The sequence below is a fragment of the Choloepus didactylus genome, chromosome 2, assembly GCF_015220235.1.
Source record: "Choloepus didactylus isolate mChoDid1 chromosome 2, mChoDid1.pri, whole genome shotgun sequence".
NCBI classification, from domain to species: Eukaryota; Metazoa; Chordata; class Mammalia; order Pilosa; family Megalonychidae; genus Choloepus; species Choloepus didactylus.
Window position 1 is genome coordinate 42,522,792 of NC_051308.1, and position 24,319 is coordinate 42,547,110.

At 33.3% G+C, this 24,319-nt stretch overlaps 1 protein-coding gene across 10 annotated transcripts in view; it reads right to left on the bottom strand.

Annotated features, from left to right (window-relative positions):
* SPATA17 (spermatogenesis associated 17) overlaps positions 1-24,319 on the bottom strand; it is a 332,947-nt gene that overhangs the window by 197,154 nt on the left and 111,474 nt on the right. For all 10 annotated transcript variants that reach the window (XR_005214908.1, XR_005214904.1, XM_037823711.1 and 7 more), the window contains exon 6: positions 9,680-9,803. Coding sequence is in view for 8 of the 10 variants with exons in the window: in XM_037823711.1 (XP_037679639.1) it covers positions 9,680-9,803 (124 nt within the window). In the remaining 2 variants the exon portion in view is untranslated. The remainder of the gene's footprint in view (positions 1-9,679; positions 9,804-24,319) is intronic.

Below are 24,319 nucleotides of genomic sequence, written 5' to 3' on the forward strand. Positions count from 1 at the left end.
GAGATATCCCTGAAGATTGAGAAAGTGATCAAACAATAGAGAGGGGTAGCAAACAGACAAGATAGGATTTAATAAAGGATTACGAATACTAAATCTTTTTATAAATTTTTTATTTTTAGTTTCTAGGGTACTAGAATAGTTAGAATGAAATAACTGACATGGTGGAACTGTAACCCATAACATGCTTTGAAATTTGCTCTATACCTACTTGTTAAATCATACTTTGAAAGTTATCACCTTTCTGTGTATATGTTATACTACACAATAAGGAAATAACAGAAATTGTGAAACTGTAACCCATAACATTCTTTGAAATTTGCTCTCTACTTGTTAAACTGTACTTTGAAAATTATCACTTTTCTGTATGTACATTTCATTTCACAATAAAAAATTAAAAACAAATCACAATGAGACACCACATCATACCTTCTAGAATGGCTATTATTTAAAAAATGAAAAATAACAAGTATTGGCAAGGATGCAGAGACAAAGGAATCTTTTTAGTGGGAAAGTAAAATGGTGCAGCTGCTATGGAAAGCATTTTGGCCATTCCTCAAAAAGTTAAACATGGAATTACCATATGATCTAGCAATCCCACTTCTAGGTATATACCCCAAAGAAGAAACTCAGAAAGATGTTTGCACACTGATGTTCATAGCAGCATTATTCAAATTGCCAAAATATGGAAGCAGCCCAAGTGTCTATCAACAAACGAATGGAGAAACAAAATGTGTTATATACATTCAGCCTTAAAAAGGATTGAAGTTCTGATAACTGCAACAACATGGATGAGCCTTGAAGACATCATGGTGAGTGAAACAAACCAGATATAAATGGACAAATATTTTATGATCTCACTGGTATGAAATAATTAGAATAAGCAAATTCATAGAGTCGGAAACTAGAATACAGGTTACTAGGGTACAGAGTGTGGGCAGTGAAAGGAGATTAATGCTTAATTAGTACAGAATTTCCATTAGGAGCAATGGCAAAGTCTTGGTAATGGATGTTGGTGTTGGTGGTACAACATTGTGAATGTAACTAACACCACTGAAGTATATATATTTGCATGTGGTTATAACAAGAAATTTTTGGTTGTATACCTGTTACTAGAATAAAAATTTTTTTTTAAAATTCATAATTTGACCTAGTTATTCCAATTTAAAAAATTAAAACTAAGGAAATAATTAAAGATGGAAACAGATTTAAGTGCTTAGATACTTTAAATCTATTGTTATTAATAATGAAAATATGGAAATAAATTAAATGTGCACCAATATAGTATGATTTCATAAATTACAAGAAAAATGTAGCACATTGAAAAGCAAAATAGATAGAGGCAAGTTGGCTAAGGTACTTTTCTACCTCAGTAGTCTTGATTAATTTTTATTTTATTTTTGCCTCTGTCAGCATTTTTAACTCTATTTTTTAAGATGTGTTGTGGTTAGAATATGGCAAGTGGAGAAGACATAAAAAGGATTCATTTGGGGACACACCAAGGCTTTTTTTTTTAACCACTTGACTCCATCTTCTCAAAGAATACTGACAAAGGATAATAATTCTATCCCTTTCATATATTACAGGGTAATAAAAAAAAACTATAATGTTAAATAGGGAGGAAATAAAATGTAAAAGGTAATAGCTAATTCATTCTCCATGCTAGTTCAGTCCTTGGCCTTTCCTGAACAGAGACTGCCAATAGTCACAAATTATATGATGAGTTTGTGAAGCGGACTGTTCACTTGGGACTAAGATCAAATGGCAAAACTTGAAGACCTGTCGTTTAAACTATGGATCACAAGATCATAGGTCAGATCTTTATTCACTACATAGTCTTCTTGAAAGAATAAATCTGCCAAGTATCCAGAGGAAGTGTGAGTATCAAACAATAGCCTTTCAGTCACCAGAAAGATAACTTCTACTTTATCTAATATTGTAGAGGTAAATATAAGAAAAGTGCTTGGATATATTCATAGGAAGGCATCAAACACCCTTTTACTGGTAGACTCTAGTTTTTCTCCATCTTTGCAGATGGATTCATTCAGATTCAATATTTCTTTTAAGTACTAAACAATTTCAGAGGAAGGGAGAAAAACAAACAGTTCAATGAATGGAGTACAACTAAAGGAACAGTGCATCACCAGAATACTGCTGTTTACAGGAAGGATAAGTGGGTAGTCATAAGCTTAGGATAACGTTCCTTCCAAGTAGGGTTTATTTAAGTGAATCAGATACAGACCACACATGTAGACCACTAACTTAGATGTTCACTGTGGCCTGGTTGTATTGAGGATACCCCAATATCATAGATTTTGTTTCAAGTAGTGTAACTTTGAACAAGTTGTTTCATTTCCCAGACTGGGTTCTTTCATCAGTTAAAAGGGAGGACTGGAAAGATCATCTCTGAAGATCTCTTGCTGCTCTAGCATCCAAAAGAGGCCTTCTGTCAGTGGTGCCCTACTGTTAATAATTTTTCCACTGAAATATTCATACAAACTACTGGGAAGTTAGCAAAAGCAAATATAATATTTTTCTGGTAAAATTTAAAAATCTATGTCCCAATCCCTACTCCCATAATTCACACTCACTACCAGACCTGAGTTGAACAGGTCTGTTCAACTCCTATAGGAGTCTGTCATAAAATAGTGGATAGTGTAAAAATTAAGACTTGGGTTTAAATATGCTGTGTGAAAGAAATAAGAGGTATGTGCTATGATTTACTTCATATATTGAATAGCAGCGATCCTAAACAAAATGACAGAATTGACAAATTGTCTTAAATGTCATCCTAATTTTCTTTTCAGAACTGTGAACACCTACTTTCCTCCTGAGAGATCTCATGGAGTCACCACACTCCGATTTGGGTCTTAACACTCTAGGCATTGCCTCCGGGCTCTGGACCTACTTTTCTCTCCTCCCCTATCATAACCAGTTCCCAACCTATCAATTTTCAAAAAGCTATGCTAATAAGGACAGTTTAATAGCTAATATACCTTCTTTCTAAAAGTATTTTAATTATAATAAGGGAAAAGGAATGAATCTTTAATGGCAAAGTAATGGTAAAATTCAAAGTATTAGCATAAAATATGTGAGCTGTTGTCCTTTGTGGGGGTGGGGATGATACTGGACAAAAGCAGTGGATTCTCTGCCTGATGCACTCAAATGACCAATTCCTGAGACACTGGTGTTTCAAAGAGAGAGACTTTATTGCTAGGTGCAAAGCAGGATATCAGATGGCTTATTGGCCTAAAAATCTGTCTCCCCCAACTGCATTAATTCTGATAGTTTTAAAGTATTAAAAGATGGGCAGGTTTTAGGATAATGGGCATAATGGCTCCAGATGATGTAATTAGAGGTGATCTAATCATTAAGCATGTGCAGATTGATTACATGCTTAGTCACAGAATGTATGTAAGAAACTGGTCGCCTTAATACGATGATGGGTGTGATTTTTAGTATTATAATGAGGTATAGGTCACTTATGGGTTAAAGTCTAAGCTACTGTGCATGTCAGGTGGGCCCATTTTTGTTAGATCCAGTTCAGGTTATCAAGATAACTCTTGGATTGGAGCAGGCTAGTTCTGGGGTGACCCAAGACCCTTCATTAATAAACATTAGAGGTGTCTTTAGTGATCATAAGACTCTACAGCTGAAAAACAGGATAAAATGGGTACAAGTCTAGGCCAGTCACAAGGTATTCATAATCACAAGGGCGCAAGATAAAGGCTACACAATCATTATCAGAGATCAAGAAAGCTAGATTACAGTTCAGAGATTTCAGGTATTTCCCTCTGTATACTCTAATATAATCAGAAAGTAAAAAGGAATATCTATATAATGATTCAGTAATCATAATTATCCCTTAAATCCTAACTTGTGGGTTTCAGTAATAAGGCATACATTCTTTTACATGCATATCATGGAAATACAAAAAAATAGAAAAGGTCCAATCAAGTAACTAGGAAGGAATGGAATTAATATTTTTGAAGTCAAAAAAGTGTTTTTGAGAGAAGGGTTAAAAGGTCTAAATATGCACTTCATAGAATCATTACAGGGATATGTTTTAACTCACTCTTGAGTTTCCCAGCCACTGCTGTGTTATACCATGCCCAAGGACAATACCTTATGAAAAGTTTCTCCAAAGACACTTTCCAAATATACCATAGGTATAAGCACACATGAAACAGACAGCAGACACACACACACACACACACACACACACACACACACACAGGCAGGTATATACCAAGAGGCTACTGTTCTATGGTTTCATCTTAAATTAAAAAATCACATATTCAATACTTAATACATTCATAGCATAGACTCTCCCTACTTATAGAACTAGGAAGAGTTGAAAGCAGTTAATAGTGTGGAAGAATTAATATATTTCTTAATTTGTACATTCTTTTCACCTAACATTTGTCTTATAAACACATAGTCCATACCAACAGACTACAAACTAATTATGAATATATCAAGTTTACATTTTAAATTAAGATATTGTCTTTTTCTACACAAATGTAACTTGATATAATTTTGGAGGAAAAAGCACAATTCAGAAACAGCTGAAACTATTTTGTTTTACCCAAAAAGTAAAGTAATATTAAAAAGTTTTATCAGTACTAATTGGAGTATGGCGTCTTTTTGAAGAAGCATAACTGTCTGAAAATTGTTATCTCAGTGTCCATATGGAATTTCCCCAACCCATTAAAAGAAAAACATTTAAAAACCATTATATAAATTATTGGACATGAAAATTATTTCCATAAAATATACATGTAAAAATTTGTTAAATAGTTTTAAATTGAATATATACAAACTATTAAATGCCATAAGCCAAAATTAAATATAATTATGCAATATACTGAATTACTTATATATTTTGTATTTATCCTTTTTAAATTAACCTATTAAAACAAAAACAGGGAAATGTTTTCACTAATCATACTGTTAATGTGTATAATTCTATATGGTAACCTATATTTCCAAACATTAATTTTTTACTATTTTTATCTTGAATTTTATATTTGTATCTGTAACTGCTGAACTCCAGAGGGAATCCTTAAATATTCTGGCAACATTTTAGAGCATCATTTAATGACTCCAACAATAGACCTTTGCATATATCTGCCAGTAGGTGGAGCAGACAACATAATTTATTACCCAAGAACAAGGGCAAGGGACTGAAAGTCAGCTTACTTGGAATAAAACAAATCTACAAATGAGATTTTCTTCAAAGGAAATCTGTCCTATATGTGTTAGATTTCATTTGATTGGCTACTGAATCAAAATAAATAACTCTATTAAATAAAAAATCTTTGCAGAAAGATAAATTCACAGAGTTTGCATTTTACTTTAATCAAATCAAGTAAAATCAGCTTTCTTTTCATGAAACTTTTACAGGGACAAAGACTTTTTGATGTGTTCATTTAATAAGGGCACTAAACCCCTTACAGGTGATGGGGTGCATAATAAACAGCATTTGCTGGGAAACATAATTGACAAATCTTATTATGTCTGTAGCAACAAATTAACCTTATTACTACTAGTAAATGGTGACTGATTATTTATGCAAATAAGTTACCATGTTCAGCTTTCTGATTGAAATAAACATATACAAAAGGTGGTTTAATATGATTTGAACTTTTTAATTAATAAAACCCTGAGGGGTCTATTAATTCACTCATTGAAATATTAGTTACTTACTAGTGTAATTCCTATTAGTGCTAACATATTTGCTTGCTTGACTAAAGATGATGCAATTAATACCAGTGAAAATTAGTAATGGCTTTTAAAGGTATTTTAATATAGTACTAAAAAGAGGCCTAAAATTGACTTTAAAACTATGCTATCAGTACATGAGTATATCAATATATCATTATTATTATGTTAAAATTAATATATTAATTAATACATGTTTTCATTTCTTACCTCTATCTCAGTACACAAATAAAATTTTGTCTTACAAAGTTCTTTACCATCTATGAAACATAATTTGTCTGAATTAATTTTTTATTTCTACTCATGCAAGTTATGTTCTACAAGTTATGGTATATTCTATGAAAATCTGAACGTAAGATACATTATTTTGCAACCTGTATTAATATTGTTTCTAAATTATTGAAATCTTCAATAAAAATAGTGCTTTTCTCCTTGCCAAAAATCTAAGAATTATTCCTTTTAAACAGGTCAACAAACAGCATTTTTTATCATGATATACTTCTTATAAAAAATCACTTACACATGAATATTTATGCTGCAAATATTTAAATATTTACAGCAACTGAAAGTTAAACTGATAAAAGTCTTTGAAAATAATAAGTAATCTTTCATTCATATTTGGCTTTTACTTTGTGCTTAAATGTGTATTTAATATAGTTTGAAATAGAAACTCTTAAAACAAGCAATAAAATAAACGTGTAAACATTTGATTCATAAATACTAAAAGATATGCACCTTAATTTCTCTCCAATAACCAAATCATGCTGAGAAAATCAGTAACAATACTCAGACTCAAGTATGTGTCTTTCATTCTTTGATTCTTCCTTAAGTTATAGAAAGTATTTAAAGTTTTTGAGTAAAGTAAAATGAAATAGTAAATGGTATCAGCAAAAACAGAGTGAGATTGTCTATATAAGCTCTGTAACGGAAAGTTGGCCTTAACCTTCTATGAAAAAGATGTTTGGTGTTATAACGAAATTGGCACATTCTTTTGTGGTTAAGGATCATATCTTGTACATTAACATATTCCCAAAGTCCTAGGACAGTACCAAATAGATGGTAGGCACTTAAATATATGTTGTTTAAAGTAATTAACTAATGCCTTTAAAAGTTAAGATTCACATTCTCAGCATGGCATATATTTGTTTCACTCAAGATGGTTTACAATTACGATTTGTAAACTCAGTTTTAAAATTCAGTATTTTTAATATCATGAAAAATCATGATTTAAGGCTAAATATGCAAATCTGGTAGAACGTAAGAAATAAAATATTTAACTTTCCAGTACCATCCTGTCACCCCAACTAATCCCCTGACCAAAATGTACAGATGAGACTAAGATGATACCACTATTCTTTCTTGCCAGAAAAAGAAGAAAAGAGTTTGCCTTGTCTGCATGTCTCCATACGTTCAAAGGGCTGTCCTTTTATTTCTGGTTATTTGTGGAAAAATATTAAGATCACCATGACAAAGCATACTAACTTGTCAGATTAAAATGAAAATCCCTAATATTTTTTATTATTCCTTTCAAAAGGGAGTAGATTTCTGAACTTAATTTCCCTTGTTTGCAAAACCAGATGTAAAATGGAGGGAAAAACCACCATAAAAATTTCTAAATAATTTCACTAATAACTAAAGGAAAACAAAGAAAGAAACCAGAAAAATGAATGTGTCCAAAAGTTAAGACTAATGGAATCAAATGAAAGTGTAGAATCTTAGCTTTTCCTTGAAAGGTTAAATTCTAATATGATTGTTACCATTTACAGAAGGTCTTTTAAGGGCCTAGCACTGTTTTAAATATATTCCATTTAGTCTTCATGCCATCTTTTGAGGTATTCATTATCACATATTCACAGAGTGAAACAGAGTCTCATAAAACGCAAGGTAATCTAATATCTGACCCTAAGCGTGAGATCTGGGATGCCAACTCAGCTGTGTCCAATGACAATGGCCATGCTCTTTGTACTGTACCATAGTGCCTCAAAAGAAATTATAACATCTCAAAAAGGGATTCTGGAGACACAGGGATTTCTATACTAAAGTTTACATACATTGATATTACTAGCAGCTAGCGTGGTATATAAACAAGGGGAAAAAATGGAATAGAGCATTGACAGCTTGTATTTGTTAATAAAAGTATTCCTAAATTACAATAATTATTTGAAAATTCATTAAGGTCCATAGTCAAGTCACCTGCTCAGGTTTGCAAAATTATTTGTCAAACTAGGGGCTTCATTTAAAAACCAAATTAACCTTATGTAAATCCACCCTTAAAAAGAGTATTTTTTGGATGCAAACAGAATGAAATCAAAATTAAAGAAATAATTCAAATAAAAAACCCATCATACCATCTGGCACATGGTAAGTACCACATGGATATTTGCTAATATATTATTTTATTAGTAAAACTACTGAATCTTTATGGATTTTCTAAATCATTCCACTACATTTTCAATACCTAGATAACCTTGGATAAAACAGAATTATCAAATATCATTTAAGCCTGATTTCACCATTTTTAAGTTGCTTTTTCTATTATACTGCCCATCAAAATATAAACACCATGATTAGAGCTCTGATTAAGAAAGATTAATAGTTGGGAAATACCAAAATAAACACCTGTACTCTAAGAATTCCATTAATATCAGGTTTAAAGAATTAAAGGTACTAATGGCCCCTTAGTTCCTTCAAAATTGAAATTATTAATAACTTAAATTTTCAAAAATATTATTTTGCTAAAAAGAATTCCTGATTTAGAATTCTGTATTAAATAAGGTAATCCATCCACCACACAACTAAAATCTTTACATTGTTATAGATTTTATGACTCTAAATACTTTGACTTTTTATTTTTAAAATTTCCTTTAAATTATCACCATAAGCATTCAGAGTTAAAAGACCTCAGTTTGAGTACTAGGACTATTACTACTAGCTTTGAATCTGTAAATGAGTTAGATAATATCTAAGGCTCAGTTTCCTTACCTGTTAAATGAAGTAATCTAGCTATACACATCTGAATAAATATTAAGACTGTCATCATTATTGAAAAGCATTGTGACTTAGACCATCAAGCAGTCTAGGGGGGCAGGAGACCTGTGACCTAATGTACATGGCCCACCCACTACTTAATGTTTTTGAATTTGGATGCTTCTAAAGATGACATTCACTCTCTGGCCTTTCCCCACTACTGGGACTTAAGTTGCCCACACCTGAAGTCATTTGAAAATGTGACTGTGGGCTAGAACCATGGATTGGACTTGAAAGTTTGTAAAAAAGAAAAACCCAGAAATTACTAGATTCCTGCTTAGAACTCAGGTAATAAAACACATCTCAACTCCCAAATTCATGCTTTTTAAACCGTATTTCTTTTTGAATAGAATATTATGCATGCAGTATATTCTTTCTTAGCAATCATGCCAAAATTGGAGGCACTAATTTTTACCAAGAATAATAAAGTAAATTTCTAAGTATTCAAAATTGCACATTTATATTTATATATGAAGATGTGAGATAAACTGTTGAAGTAATTTCGTCAAAATTTAGAAAGGGTGGGACAATGCTTTTAAACTCAACCTTAGGTCAATTAAAAGAGAAAACATGAAAGCCACCTCAGCTTAAGAACTTGTTAGCTCTTGATCAATTCACAACACAACAATAAGCCCCTCAAAATGAGTTTTTAAAGCGAGGTTATGCCCTTCGTGTTGTGTTATCACAGTGGCAGATCACACTGCTGACTTGGGCCTTTCTGCAGCTTCACAGCGGCTGCCACTAGGAAGCTGCTGTCACAGAGGAGTCATGGTGCCTGCGTGTGCCTACAGAGAAGCACAAAATTGAACTCGAAGTGGTGTCATTGTGATATCTTTTCAACAAGTCATGTCCCATTCAGCCTGCTAGTTTATCTCTGTCAGGCTTGGGGCCCGAGTGGCTTACGGGAGCTGTCAGGGACAGGTAGACCAACCTGCTTTGTGCTGAGGAGGTAATGCATCTTTCGGGCTTGGTAATCTCTTTTCTTCTCTTCCCTTTCGAGGTCGGCCTTCTTCTCTTCTCTTTCTTTCATCTCTGCAAACTCTTCCAGTGCCTCCCTGCATCACAACAGTCTGCAGTTATTTGTGATCCCAAGATTCTATTAACGTTTGAACTGTTTCACTGATGAAAATCAAGTTTTTTTAGGGGCAACCATCCATCCACATCCATCAAGATCAGTAGCATAATATATCTCACCTGCATGTTCTACATGAATGTCTGCAATCTTTAAAAAGTCTTTCAGTGACTTTTCAATTGATCACATTTTCAAAATCAGATACCTATATAATTAATTCAGTAAATGAGGAAATATTCATTTCAAATGCAAAGTAAGTGAATTACTACATTATCAGTTTCTTTGATTGAGATTAGCTATTTTGGATATACTTAAATATCCCAAGAAAACATCTGAGCTACTTAATTTTTTTTTAATTTTGGTTTTGCTTCTGTAAATCTCTAATCGTATACTAATTGTATACTGACTAATGGACTAATTTAAAAAGTGTGACAGAGTTTTATACATATACTTAATTATTGTAATTTCAATTAACAGTAGTAATAATATAATATTACATATACTTCCTTATACTTGAAGGGTTGACCTTTTTCCAATTATATTGGTAATTGAAATAAAAGGTAAGTAAATAAGTCCAAGTCTTTTCTAAGTATAATAAATTCTATTAAAAAATGAAAGTTTTCATCATTTATGCTTGTGTATCTAAGATATTTAAACAAAAAAATCAATTTTCCCATATATTATATGAAAAACATGTTAAATAGAACAAAAAATAAGGAAAAATAGCTAAGTATTTTCTTTTCATAGGACAAGTTAACTATTCATGTTAAAATAATCTTTTGAAATTGTACTTAATTCTATTTTTAAAATATATAAATAACTTAGTGTCTAATGCTATAAGTAAAATTTTAAGTAAATTATCTGAGCATTTGCCCCAAAGGTTCCCATATCTACTTCAATCTCTAAAAATATTTTTGTCACAATTTCCTGTAAAGGGCTACTAATACAATACTTCATTCAAGGTTACTTATGAAACACACTGACGTTTAAAAATCACCATGCTATGCTATTGCAGCAGAGTAATTTTTTTCAACATAAGATTAAATTGCAAAATAAATGAATTACTTGGAGTGGCCTGGCCCCCATTTTGCCACCCTTCTCTTGAAAATTGCTTATTAATATGAAAAAAGGAGTCAGAAAATAGCCTATTTTACTTTATACATAGTATTTTGGGGCTTCTGCTCCCACAGAGCTAGGCTAGCTGCACATTTAGATTGTGTTGGCAAGCTGGTACAATGACCTTTCTGACCTGCATCTCGAGGCTATTATTAATCGCTAAGTAACCTGGTAAAGCCAAACAAATTTGTTTCCATTGAAAGGATCTCTATCTGTGTCTGAGAATTTGTTCTGTACCAAACAAACCTCATTAACTGTGTCCATTTTTGACAAAGAACCAGGAGTTAGAGGGATTGGTGACCTTTCTCTGTCCTTAAGGTACAAATTTTGAGACAGCTACATATGAATAAATGAGAATTTTTACCAAGAAAAATAACAATCATATATTACATAAAAAGGTGAATACATTATTAATTTTAATCTTTACTTTTGATATTATGTAAAAAATAAACATTCTATGATTCCTCTTATAAGTCTTTAAGATAATTTAAAATAACCAGTGAGCTGCCAGTATAAATTACTTGGAAATACTTCTATCCAATTTAATATTACTCCAAAGATTAAGTACAGTGATTTTCTAAGCAATCACAAAAGTTAAAAATGCATCTACAAAGAAGTTTGTGCTGCACAAATGATTTAATGAAGGTGAAGTTATCTTATATAAGACTAAAGGCCCAATATAAATGAACATGCATACAAATGGGTAAGGTACAAAGAAGTACATAGAACTTGAACACAAGAATAAAAGTGTAAGTTATCTGAAGCAGTAAAAACAACCGTCAGAATATAGAAATGTAATTTGAAAACAGTGGGTTCTTGGGAAGCCCAACAGGAAGAGCTAAAGCTGGGCAACATGTAGAATGCCAGTTTTCAGTGTATAAGGAAAACATACAGTAAACCCAGAAGGAACTAGGAAGCCTAAAATTAAATGCAACAACCTTGATGGAACACTAGAAAAACTAATCTGGGGTAATCTCAAAAAACAAATTAGTTAATTTAATAAATTCACATAATTACTGAACAAAATTAATTCTCAGGGTCCTAATGGATTTATTGTAATACTCGAGAGTGTATAGATATGTTGAACACCTAGTTATATTTATGTCAAATATTCTTTATTAAATGACCTTGATATACAAGTTTTAGTTACAACAGGAATGAAGATATGGCTCAATGTGAAGGATTCAATATAAAATTATTTTCCCATTAAAAATAAAACAATGGAAACCCTTCTAACTAGGACTCCCTACAAAATTACAAGAATTAGCTATTTTTTTTTAAATCCAGAAAATGTTAAAATGCAATACTTTTAAAACAATTTTTTTCCAAATATTTTCAGGTTGTTTTTAATAGTTTTTTTTTTTTTTTTTTTCATTTCAGGCATATTTTCTTATTTTTATACTTGAAAAACATTCTATGGTGTATATGGGATAGCTCTGTTTTATAAATATGGAAATGCATAAAAAGACTCAATGACATAAATAACAAATCAGTTTATGACAGGAATGGAATTAGAATTCTTAGATTTCCAGATTCTCCAAGAAACATTTTCAGATGATATTTTTATTGAAATGGACCACACATATCTTCTCCTTTTACCTAGTGATCCTGTTGTTAAAGAAACCTGTGTAAGACCTCTTGCACCCACTTTCATATCTCTAAAACATTTTGTGATATTTGTTTAAAAATAAAGATAAAAATCACTGAAACTTTTGCAAAGCTTTACATATTTGAACATGTTTCACTAATGATATTTATTTTGATAAAATATCTACATATTTGAATAATGATAGCAATAATAAAAATAATGATAGCTACTGGGAGGCAATACAGTGGATCAGTTAACAGCATAGACTCTGAAATGACTGCCTGGTTTTAAAATCTCTGCTCTGCTACTTACTAGCTCTGTGATTTTTGTGCCTCAATATCCTCATCTGTAAAATACAAATATATTACTATTCATATCTTCCTCATCAAGCTGTTGTAAAGATAAAATAAATTAATCTATGTGAAGTATTTAAAACAGTGGCTGGCATCCAGAAAGGAGCTGTGTAAGTGTTAGCTTTTTATTGAATGCTTACCATGAGCCAAGTACTAGGCCATGTACTCCATCTAGTCAACTGGATACAAATCCTTGATGCTTTCTCAAATTCCCTCAATGGCTTCCTGTTTTCTCTGTCCTGATAAGTGCACACTTGGATGAAATTCCACTTTGCAAGGCACAGAATCAGACTTCCTGAGAAGTATGGGGTAAACCTTGACCAGTGGGAAATGGGAGATGATGGGAACTTTGCAGATAAATTTCCTCACTTTTCTGCCCTCCATGAACTGCTCTGAGACATGGTTTCTCCCTACAAATCTGGAGGTAACTTGTGTAGCTAATGAGAGCAAACACAAATGTACCTGCTACATCACACCAAGTCACTTTGGGACTCAATGTGAAGGGGTTGCCAGGGCTGCAGGAGCTCATTAAATCATATTCCACCCCACAGGGCAGAAGCACCCAATCCTCCAGCTGCCAGGAGTGTTGGCTGTGGACTGCTCAAAGCTGTATCTCTCTGGGGAAGATAAGCTGCCCTATCTGAGGTTTTGTCAATCTCTGTCCCCAAGTGAGTGGTTGTTGACAACATAGATCCATTTGACTCAATTTGGGAGACTCTTAGCAAGTCATTCTATTTCAAGCACTTCCTGAGATTGGCTAAGGTCTCTGACACAGTTCAACTGCTCTCCTTCCTTAGATGTCTTAATACCAATACACCACCCATATCAAATCAATGTCTCAAAGTCTGTTTCCATCTATGATACTTCACATCCTCCTTTTCCTTACCTGAGTTGCCCTGGGCTTGGGTAATCCAAACAAAGTATCAGCACTTTAATCCTTGGCTTATGTTCTGCTTTCAAGAGTTTCTTGGCTAAGGAATATACATTATATCATTTAATACTTTTAACTGTCCCATGCAGCAGATATTTCACCCCCATTTTACAGATTAGCAAATGAGATTCACAGAAGTTAAATCTCTGCCCACACTCTCACTAGAAAGTGGCAGAGTTAGGATTTGAATCCAGGTCTGACTCCAGTCTATGCTTTTAACTATATTATGCTCGTATCATAAATTTGGCCTAAATCTAATATTTTATTTAGATATCAATAGGACTTTTTTTTTTTTCTGATAAGGCTACTTTGACTATTGTAGTACCTTTAGTATTTTCCCAAAACATACAAAAGGAAAAAGCTGTTCTGCTTTGAAATACTTTAAATGAAATGTCACTACTCTCTTTTATCATCAGATGGTAATATTTAGTATGACTGGAAAGTTATGTGTGAACATGGAACATACAGAATTTTGCATTTTCAGCCACAGATCTCCTCTCTTCTTTGAAATGTTTTTCACTTGTTATTTTTTGAGTACGTAAAGAATGCTGATGTATATTATATTAATGTATAAAAAGATGATGAAATTGAAAAGTCACTTAGAAGCTGATTGGCACAACTATACTAACAAGCAATAAAGGCCCACAACGGCTTTTGGGATTCTCCCCTGCTTATCTTTCCAATCTTACTTCATACCACTCTCCCCTGTGGTCACTATGCTTTACTCACAATGGCCTCATTTCAGTCTATAGACTAAGCAAACCATTTATTTCTGCTCAGGACCTTCACATATATTGTATTTTCTGCCTCAAACTCCCTTTACACTAAACTCCTTAAAAATAAGGAACATGTCTAATTTGTCCGTGTCTTTTTAAATGAATAAGTAAATAATTTTACAAAGAAAGTCCTGGAGAGTAGGGTCATTAAACAGGATATAAATTGCTTTAAAGAATCTATTCTAGTGTATGGATATAAAAATGGGATTTTATTTACATGAATAATAATAGGAACTAGAGAGAAGTGCCTGAGAGAACAGTTATGCAATTCTGCTCAGTCCTGAGCTCAAATGAAAGCTAATGACTGCTTCCTATCATGCAATAATTCATTTTTTCTTGTATTGTACATTTTCTTTCTCTTGTCTCAATGACTCCCATTTTTTAATTGTTTCTTAATTTTTGTCTGAGCCAACAGAGAAAAATAATATATTCCCATAAATTATTTTTTTAGAAGCAAAGAGTATTTGGCTCAAAATTAAATTATTTCCACAAATAAATCACATTTACAAGATAAAAAATGCCCAAACTCAAAAGTACAATTAGAGAATAATCCTCTCCTGTCTATTAATGACTGAATTATTCACAGTTCAACATTAGTTCAGTGGACATGTAAAATACTTTATTCACCATAGAAAAAATTATTATTCAGGGAGTTATATATTCTGCTATTCTCTTTACAGTCTTCATTTCAAAATACCGTACTGAATAAAAAATGTTCATACTTTTAAATTTCTCTTCTTTTTACATCAAGAACAAAAATCTCTATCCTTTCTTACAAGACTTTCTAGATCCCTTAACAATGATAATCTCTAGCATTTCCCACTCTCATAATCCACAATCTTGTATATGTCTACTATATTCTGCAATACATTATAGCTATATATATGCATGCATCCACTTCTTGCATTCCCCCACAAGTGCTAAGATACTGAAGGTCATGGTTAGGGTTTATTCATTGTGAGCTCCACCCAAAATAATTGGCTGAATACCTGGTATAAACTGGGTGCTCACATCCTTTTTGACTATTTATCAGCCAATGAGTAAATTCCATCACATCTGATGATTTAATTAGGGGAGGAAAGAAGCCATATGGAGAAAGCCTCTCTTGGGAAGTGGGGTGGAATCAAGGCTCAGGCTAGCTGTCTAGGGCAGTGGTTCTCAAAACGTGGTCCCTGGACCAGCAACATCAGCATCATTGAGAACCTGTTTAAAATGTAAATTCTCAGGCTCCCCACTGGACCAACTCAACAAAAAATTCTAGGAATGGGACTGTGATTTCTTGCCTGCTAAAGTCTGAGAAGCTCTGGTCTACAGTAATGAAAACTGTCAGATCTGTTGAGAAAGTAACATGATTCCATTCTATCCACTAGTATGACAAAATGAAGAAATGCAACTATATTTATGTTAATAATCTTTTTTCAGCTGTGTTGTTGCAAATATCAGTGGTTCACTCCTTTTTATTTTATTCTTAAGCAATTATTAATTCATTTATTTTTTAATTGTGATAAAATATACTTAGCATAAAAATATTTTAACCATTGTAAGTAGACAATTTTGTGACATTAAGTACATTGACAATACTGTGTAGCTTTCACCATTTTCTATTTCCAGATTATTTTCATCATCCTAAACCAAAACTCATACTCATTTGGTAATAACTTGCCATTCCCCTCCTGCCGCCTCTGGTAACTGCTATTCTGCTTTCCGTGTCTATAAATTTGCTTACTTTAAGTATTTCATATAAGAGAAATCAATTCCACTCCTAGCTATATATATAAAATAGTTGAAAGCAAAATTCAGACAGATATTTCTATGCCAGTGTTCATTATAACAGTATTCACAATAACCAAAAGTAGAAGCAACCCACATGTCCACCAACAGATGAATGGATAAACAGAATGTAACATATCCATACAGTGGAATATTATTCAGCCATTAAAAAGTGAAGTGTTGGTACATGTTACAACTTGGATAAGCCTTGAAGACATCATATTGAGTGAAATAAGCTTTTTTTAGTCATGAAGAGTATTCCATTGCATGCATGTTCCAAAATCTATTCATTTCTGATCATTTTATGCTGTGCAACCTTATTAATTTTTAAAAATACTGACATCAAGAATACAAAGTAACCAAAATGTGTCAAGATGTCAATTCTACCCAAAGTGATTTACAGATTCAATGTGATCCCAGTCAAAATTCCAAAAGCCTTTTTTATAGAAATGGAAAAGCCAATCATCAAATTTGTATGAAAGAGTAAGGGCCCTGAATAGCCAACAACATCTCTAAAAAGAGGCACGAATTTGGAGGACTCGTGCTCCCTGTTTTTAAAACTTACTACAAAAGCTCAGTGGTCAACACAGCGTAGTGCTAGGACAAGGACAGACTTACAGACCAATGGAATTGGATTGAAAGTTCAGAAATAGACCTGCACGTCATTGGCCAATTGATTTTTGACAAGGGTGCCAAGTCCACTCAATTGAGAAAGAATACTCTCACTGGTGCTGGGAAAACTGGCTATCCATATGCTAAAGTCCATATAAAAACTTAACTCAAAATGAATCAGAGACTTAAATGTAAGAACTACAACCATAAAACTCTTAGAAGAAAACACAGAAAAGCACCTTTAGGAGCTTGTATTAAGCAATGGAATCTTAGCTATAACACCAGAAGCACAACTAAAAGAAAAAATAAATTGGATGTCATAAAAATTTAAAATTTCTGTGGATCAAAAGAGTTTATAATGAAAGTAAAGAGCCAGTCTACAGAATGGGAGAAAATATTTGGACACCACATATCTGATAAGGTTTTAACATCCAGGATTTATAAAGAAATCCTACAAGTCAACAACAAAAAGACAAATAGCCCAATCAAAAAAAAAAGGCAAAAGACTTGAATAAACATTTCTTCAAAGAAGATATTCAAATGGACAAAAAGCACAAGAAAAGTTGCTCCAGATCTTTAGCTATTAGTGAAATGCAAATCAAACCCACAATGAGATACTACCTTATACTCACTGAATGACTACTAATAGAAAAATGAAAAATAGCAAGTATCAGAGAGGATGTGGAGAAATAGGAACACTCAATCACTGCTGGTGGGAATATAAATGGTGCAACTGATGTGGAAAACATTTTGGCACTTCCTCAGAAGACTAAATATAAAATTACCATATGACCCGGAATTCACATTTCTAAGTATACATTCATAAGTATTGAAAGCAGGGACTTGACCAATATCTGCACACCAATATTCACAGTGGCATTATTCACAATTGCCAAAAGATGGATGCAACCCAAGTGTCCATTAACCAATGAATGGATAAACAAAATGTGGTATATACATACAACGGAATATTATTATTCAGCTGTAAGAAGGAATGAAGTCCTGATACACCAACGAACCTTGAAGACATCATATTGAGTGAAATAAGCCCAACACAAAAGGACATAATATTGTATGATCTCACTGATATGCAATAATTAGAATAAGCAAATTCATAGAGTCAGAAAAGTAAAATACAGGGTCCCAGTGCCTGGGGAGGGGTGAGGGAATGGGGAGTTAATTCTTAGTTGATACAGAATTTGTTTCGGGTACTGGAAAAGTTTTAGTAATGGATGATGGTGATGGTAGCACAACATCGTGAATGCAGCCACCATTACTGAATCATATATCTGAATGTGATTAAATGGGGAAGTTTAGGTTGTATATATACTATTAAATTAAAAACTTTAAAACAAAAGAATATTTTAAAAACACATTGGCTTGTGGGCTAATGAAGCTCATGGTACTCCCCTCATCCACCTCTGTGTGCTATCCCAGGAGGAGTGATCTTCTTCTTCTTCTTCTCCCTCTTTTTTTTTTTTTAAACACACACACACTCCCTTTTCCCAGCCTCTCTCCATTCCCTCCTCCCTTGGTAAGTTCTAATCTGCTTTCAAGCTCTGAGAATTTGCTATTTCCAGTCTTCTCTTACAAGCACTCTCATACAATGTTTTATTAATTTAAGTGAATAATCTTAATATGAATATTTCCATATTAGATAAAGCACTATGAAGTACTACAAAGGAGACAGAATATGTCCATCATAGTGCTTTTATAGAAATAATAATTTTGACAGAGAAATAAAAATTACATGGAGATTGCTTTAAAAGCACACCCAAAATTTTAAAGGCTACTGCTAGCAATACTACATAGATTTCTCAGATAAAAACAAAGAGCCATCATCTGTGCCATCTTTAAGGAAAAATAATGCTAAGGAAATTGATTTAAGCATCTCTGTAGTGACATCACTATGTTTTGAGGGCAGATAATCTTCAAGTCTTCAAAATAAAAATAGCTTAACAGCAATAGTTGCTACTGTTGTATATTCTATCATAAAAGTAATTTATTTAAATTTATTGAAAGTATTTACATTTCACCCCTAAAAGTTTCTGTTCTCAATATGTCCATATTAAAGTAACCATGTAAGTAAACAATAAAATAAAAAAGAGAAGGCTAAAGTCTAAGATGCAAGCAAAAATATTTACTATAAATAAAGCCAATTATATGCATAAACTAGGTATGTGATATCCAAAAATATTTTGAGTGTGATAAAAACTTGGAGGAGATTGCCTAGAGGTCATTAAGACATCTTTAGAAGCAAAAGATTTATTGTAAGTCAGTAAAGCTATTTAAACCACTTATTTTATCAACCTTATTTTAGAAACTGGTTATCTACTACCGGAAACTGTTTGACAATTGTTGCAATCTGCATTCGGGCTTTCAAAGGGAAAACAGAGTTTGAAATTAAGTATTTTGTAACACACGGTCATTAAAATTCAAGCAAGCAAGTTACTCCTGTGTTGCACACATTACTCTGGACCTGAACCTGGAGTTGAGACTAATATTTTGGAAACATTTAGTTAATCTTGAAAATGCTTTGCTTTAACTATAGATCAATACAAAAAATCTAGTACCTGCATTCAAATAGCTTGCAACTAAAACATGTGATGACCAACCAGAACACAGACAGGGTAAGTCTATGAAAGACACACATATGCAGTGCTGTAGTTCAGAGAACTAATATCAAATCAGAAGGATCAGGAAAGGCTTCATGTAGATGGTGGCATTGGAGTCGGGAACTGAACAATGGACAGGCTTTCACTAGACAAGGAGAGCAGGGATAGAGGGGAGTGGTACTGAAAGGGAAAAGATCTTTCACAAGAAACTCATGCTCTCTTTCATAGAATTTGGCCATCAACAGCAAAGGGGAGAAATGTACTTTAAGGTAGAATAAAGTTTTCTTGGCCATGAGTAAATAGACTCACAAAGGGTGATGCTAGCAAATTTGTGCTCTATTGACTAGATATGTTCAGAATGAAAAAAAAATAAAAAAGAAGATAATGGCTGGTGCTCTAAAATCACATTACCATGGCTTCACCCTGATCATAGAAAGGGATAGTCCAATTGCTCCATTATTTCATTTACCTACTTTGCATGATTTTAAAAAGCAATGAGACTCTATTCAAAAATCATTCATGAAAATCATTTTTTCTTCCTTTCTTCTCGCTCGTTGGAATCAATTTACTTGAAAAGGATTTTTATATAGAATTTCTTCTAAAAATATGCACATATTTCACAGTAAATTTTTTTATTATTGTAAGTAAATTCTGTAAAAGGAAGTAGAATTTTATATAACACATGTCAAATAATTGAGAGTGACATTAAGCTAAATATAACAACATGTAAAATAATAAAATATATTTACATAAACTCTACTTTTCATGGACTTAAAGTACTTCATAAACATTAACTCATCCTCACAACACCTCAGTGATGTTGGTAGGGGGCAGGTATTAACAAGGTCCCTGTTCTTCTTTATGAAATGAAATGACTTTACAGATGGTGACTTTGAGACACAGCATGGGGGCTTTCCTGCATGAAGGTAGAATATCTCACATCATATTCTCTCTCATTTGCATATTTTAACAATAGTGATCCAGCAGGACCTCAATCTATTGAATTAATACTTAGGGTGCAGTTCAGAGCTGAAGTAAAGTTCCCAGTTCATATGAAAATAATTGCATAATCTTATTAACTTTGTGTTTACTTACAAATCACAATTGTCTCTCAATGAAAATGTATTGATCTCAACTTAAAGCAAAAATAATTGCTGCTACTTTTCCATGCAATCCACTCAACACAAACAAGGTATATCTCTAAACTAAAATTGATGCTATCATAAAGCAATAATAACATACCATAGGATGATGTCAAGGCATTTAAAAACTGTGTGATATGCAACTTTAGAAAATGTCTGATGAGTTTTGTGAAACTATTGACTGAACAACTGCTTTAAAATTGATCCTAAAATTCACTTCCAGGACTTCTGGGGAAAATGGCAGAATAGGGAGAAGCAGGACACACTCTTCCTAAAAAAGTAGCTAGTGAACAGGCAGGCACTATCTGAAACAACAGTTCAAGTGCTCTGGAGGCCAGGGGAGCATTGCATAGCATCCATGAAAGGGTGTGATGGAGAGCCTGAGAAGCTGCGGCAAAAAAACTGAGTGAAACTGCCACAGTACCCGTCCCCTAGTCTCCAGGCAAACAGCCCTGGTATGGCCTCTGGCTGACTGCTGCAGACAGAGAGGGACATGGAGATCTTCCTCCTTGGGAACAAGGTGGGACACAGTCACAGGCTAAACACGGCTTCTGAATGGTGAGCTTGGAATGCTGGGTCCTGGCTCTGAATAGCAGTTCTAGCATGCCCCAGACAGGGTTCCCCAGGAACAACGTTTCAACACCACCCCCACCAGGGGTGGAACCTGTGGAGGTTGACAAAAACACACTCCTTCCTTATGAATATGAGGAATAGTTTGCCGAGGATTGCCATCCGCTGGGCAGGCCAGGAAAGCGCAGTTTCAGGGATCTGACAAATAAGTCTTTTTGGTGTGTTTCCTGACCTTCTCTGCAAGGCCTTTTGGAACTGGTTTATGCCCCATTCGTGGGTCCCTGGTCCTGTTTTGATCAATTAAACACAGGCAATTCTACAGATATAGAATAAGTTGAACCAAGTGTCAAAGAAGAGACTTACCCCAAAGTCAATCAACAGTAAAACCCTTGGCAAGAAAGAGAAACTGACCATCAGAGTAAACACACCAAGATAATCAGATGCCTAGACATCAGCAAAAAAAATTATAAGCCATATAAGAAACAGGAAGATATGGCCCAGTCAAAGGAACAAATTAAACAGTCATAGGAAACACAGAATTTGAAGTGACTGATCAATGATGTTCAAACAAATCTCCTAAATCAATTCAAGGAGATGAAGGAAAACATGGTTAGAAATAAAGGATAGTAAGAAGACATTGGGTAAGTATAAAGAAGAATTTGGAAGCATGCAAAGAAAAATAACATAACTTATGGGAATGAAAGTTATAATAGAAGAGATTAAAAATATACTAAAGGCATACAACAACAGATTTGGACAGATAAAAGAAAGGATGACCTAAATAGAAAACAGGACATCCAGAATCATAGAGACAGAAGAACAGGGAGAGAAAAGAATGAAAAAAATTCAGCAGGGTCTCAGGGAAGTGAATGACATTACAAAAGCCACACACATATGCATCATGGGTGACACAGAGGGAGAAGAGATGGGAAAAGGTGCAGAAAGAAAATTTAAGGAATTAATGGTTGAAAATTTCCCAGCTCCTATGGAAGACTTATATCCACATGTCCAAGAAGTACAATGTATTCCAAACAGAATAAATCCTAATAGATCTATTTCTAGACACATATTAATGAGAATGTCAAATGCCAAAGATACAGAATCCTGAAAGCATCAAGAGTAAAAGGAATTGTGACATGCAAGGGAGCTACAATAAGACTAAGTTCTGATTTCTCATCAAAAAACAGGGAGTCAAGAAGGCAGTGGTATGATATACTTAGGGTACTAAAATAAAAAACTATCAGCCAGTAATTCTTTATCAGGCAAAATGGCCCTCCAGTCAAAAATGACGGAGAGTTTAAAATATTCACAGATAAACAGAAGCAGAGAGTTCATCAACAAGAGACCTACCCTACAAGAAATACTAAAGGGAGTTCTGAAGGCTAAAAGGAAAAGACAGGAGAGTAAGGTTTGAAGGAGAGTGTAGAAATGAAGATTATCAGCAAGAGTAACTAAAAGGGTTAAAAAAAAAAAGACAAAAATGAGATCTGACATAAAAGCTAAAAAATAAAATGGATGAAGTAAGTACTGCCTTTGCAGTAATAACATTAAATGTTAATAGGGTAAAATCCCCAAACAAAAGACACAGATTGACAGATTGGATTAAAAAAAAATATGATCCATCTATATGCTCTCTACAAGAGACTCACCTTTGACCCAAGCACACCAACAGGTTGAAAGTGAAGAATTGGAAAAACTTACTCCATGCAAACAGTTACCAAAAAAGAACTGTGGCAGCTATACTAATATCAGACAAAATAGATTTTAAATGTAAAATTGTTATGACACAAAGAACACTTTATATTAATATATTAATAACAACAAAGAAATAACAATCATAAATATTTATGCATCCAAACAGGGTGACCCAAATGCATGAGTCAAACACTAGCAAAACTGAAGTGAGAAATAGATGTCTCTGTACCAATAGTTGTAGAGTTCAGCACACCACTCTCATCAACAGACAGAACATCTAGACAGAGGATCAATAAGGAGACAGAGAACTTGAATAATATGGCAAATGAACTAGACTTAACAGACATATGCAGAACATTTAAACATCCTTCTCAAGTGCTCATGTATCATTCTCCAGGATAGACCAAATGTTGGATTCAAAACAGACCTCAATAAATTTAAAAAGATTGAAATTATACAAAGTACTCTCTTTGACCATAATGGAATAAAACCTGAAATTAATAACAGCCAGAGAATAGGAAAATTCCCAAATATATGGAAGTGAAACCACACACTTTAAAACAGTCAATGAGTCAAAGAAGAAATTGCAAGAGAATTCAGTAAATATCGCAAGATGAATGAAAATGAGAACACTACATATCAAAACTTGTGGGATTCAGTGAAGCCAGTGCTGAGAGAGAAATTTATAGCCTGACATGCCTACATTAAAAAAGAAGAAAGAGCTAAAATCAAAGACCTAATGTACACCTGGAAGAACTAGAAAAAGAAAAGCAAACTTTTTCCCAATGAAAGCAGAAGAGAAACAACAAAAGATCAAAGCAGAAATAAAGGAAATTAATTTAAAAAAAAATAGAATTAACAAAACCTAAAGTTGGTTCTATGAGAAGATTAATAAAATTGACAAATCCTTAGCTAGATTGACAAAGAAAAAAAGAGAGAAGATGCAAATAAATAAAATAAAATAATGAAAGGAGGGACATTACTACTGACCCCACAGAAATAGAAAAGATTAAAAGAGGATACTATGAACAACCATGCCAACAAATTAGAAAACTTAGATGAAATGGACAAATTCCTAGAAACATGAACAACCTACACAGACAAATGAAGAGATGGACTAACTCATCAAAAACCTCCCAACCAAGAAAAGCCCAGGACCAGATGGCCTCACAAGTGAATTCAACCAATCGTTCCAAGAACAATTAATACCAATCCTGCACAAACTCTTCCAGAAAATTGAACAGGAGGATACAATACCTAAATAATTATATGAAGCCAACATTACCCTAATACCAAAGCCAGATAAAGGTACTACAAAAAAAGAAAATTAC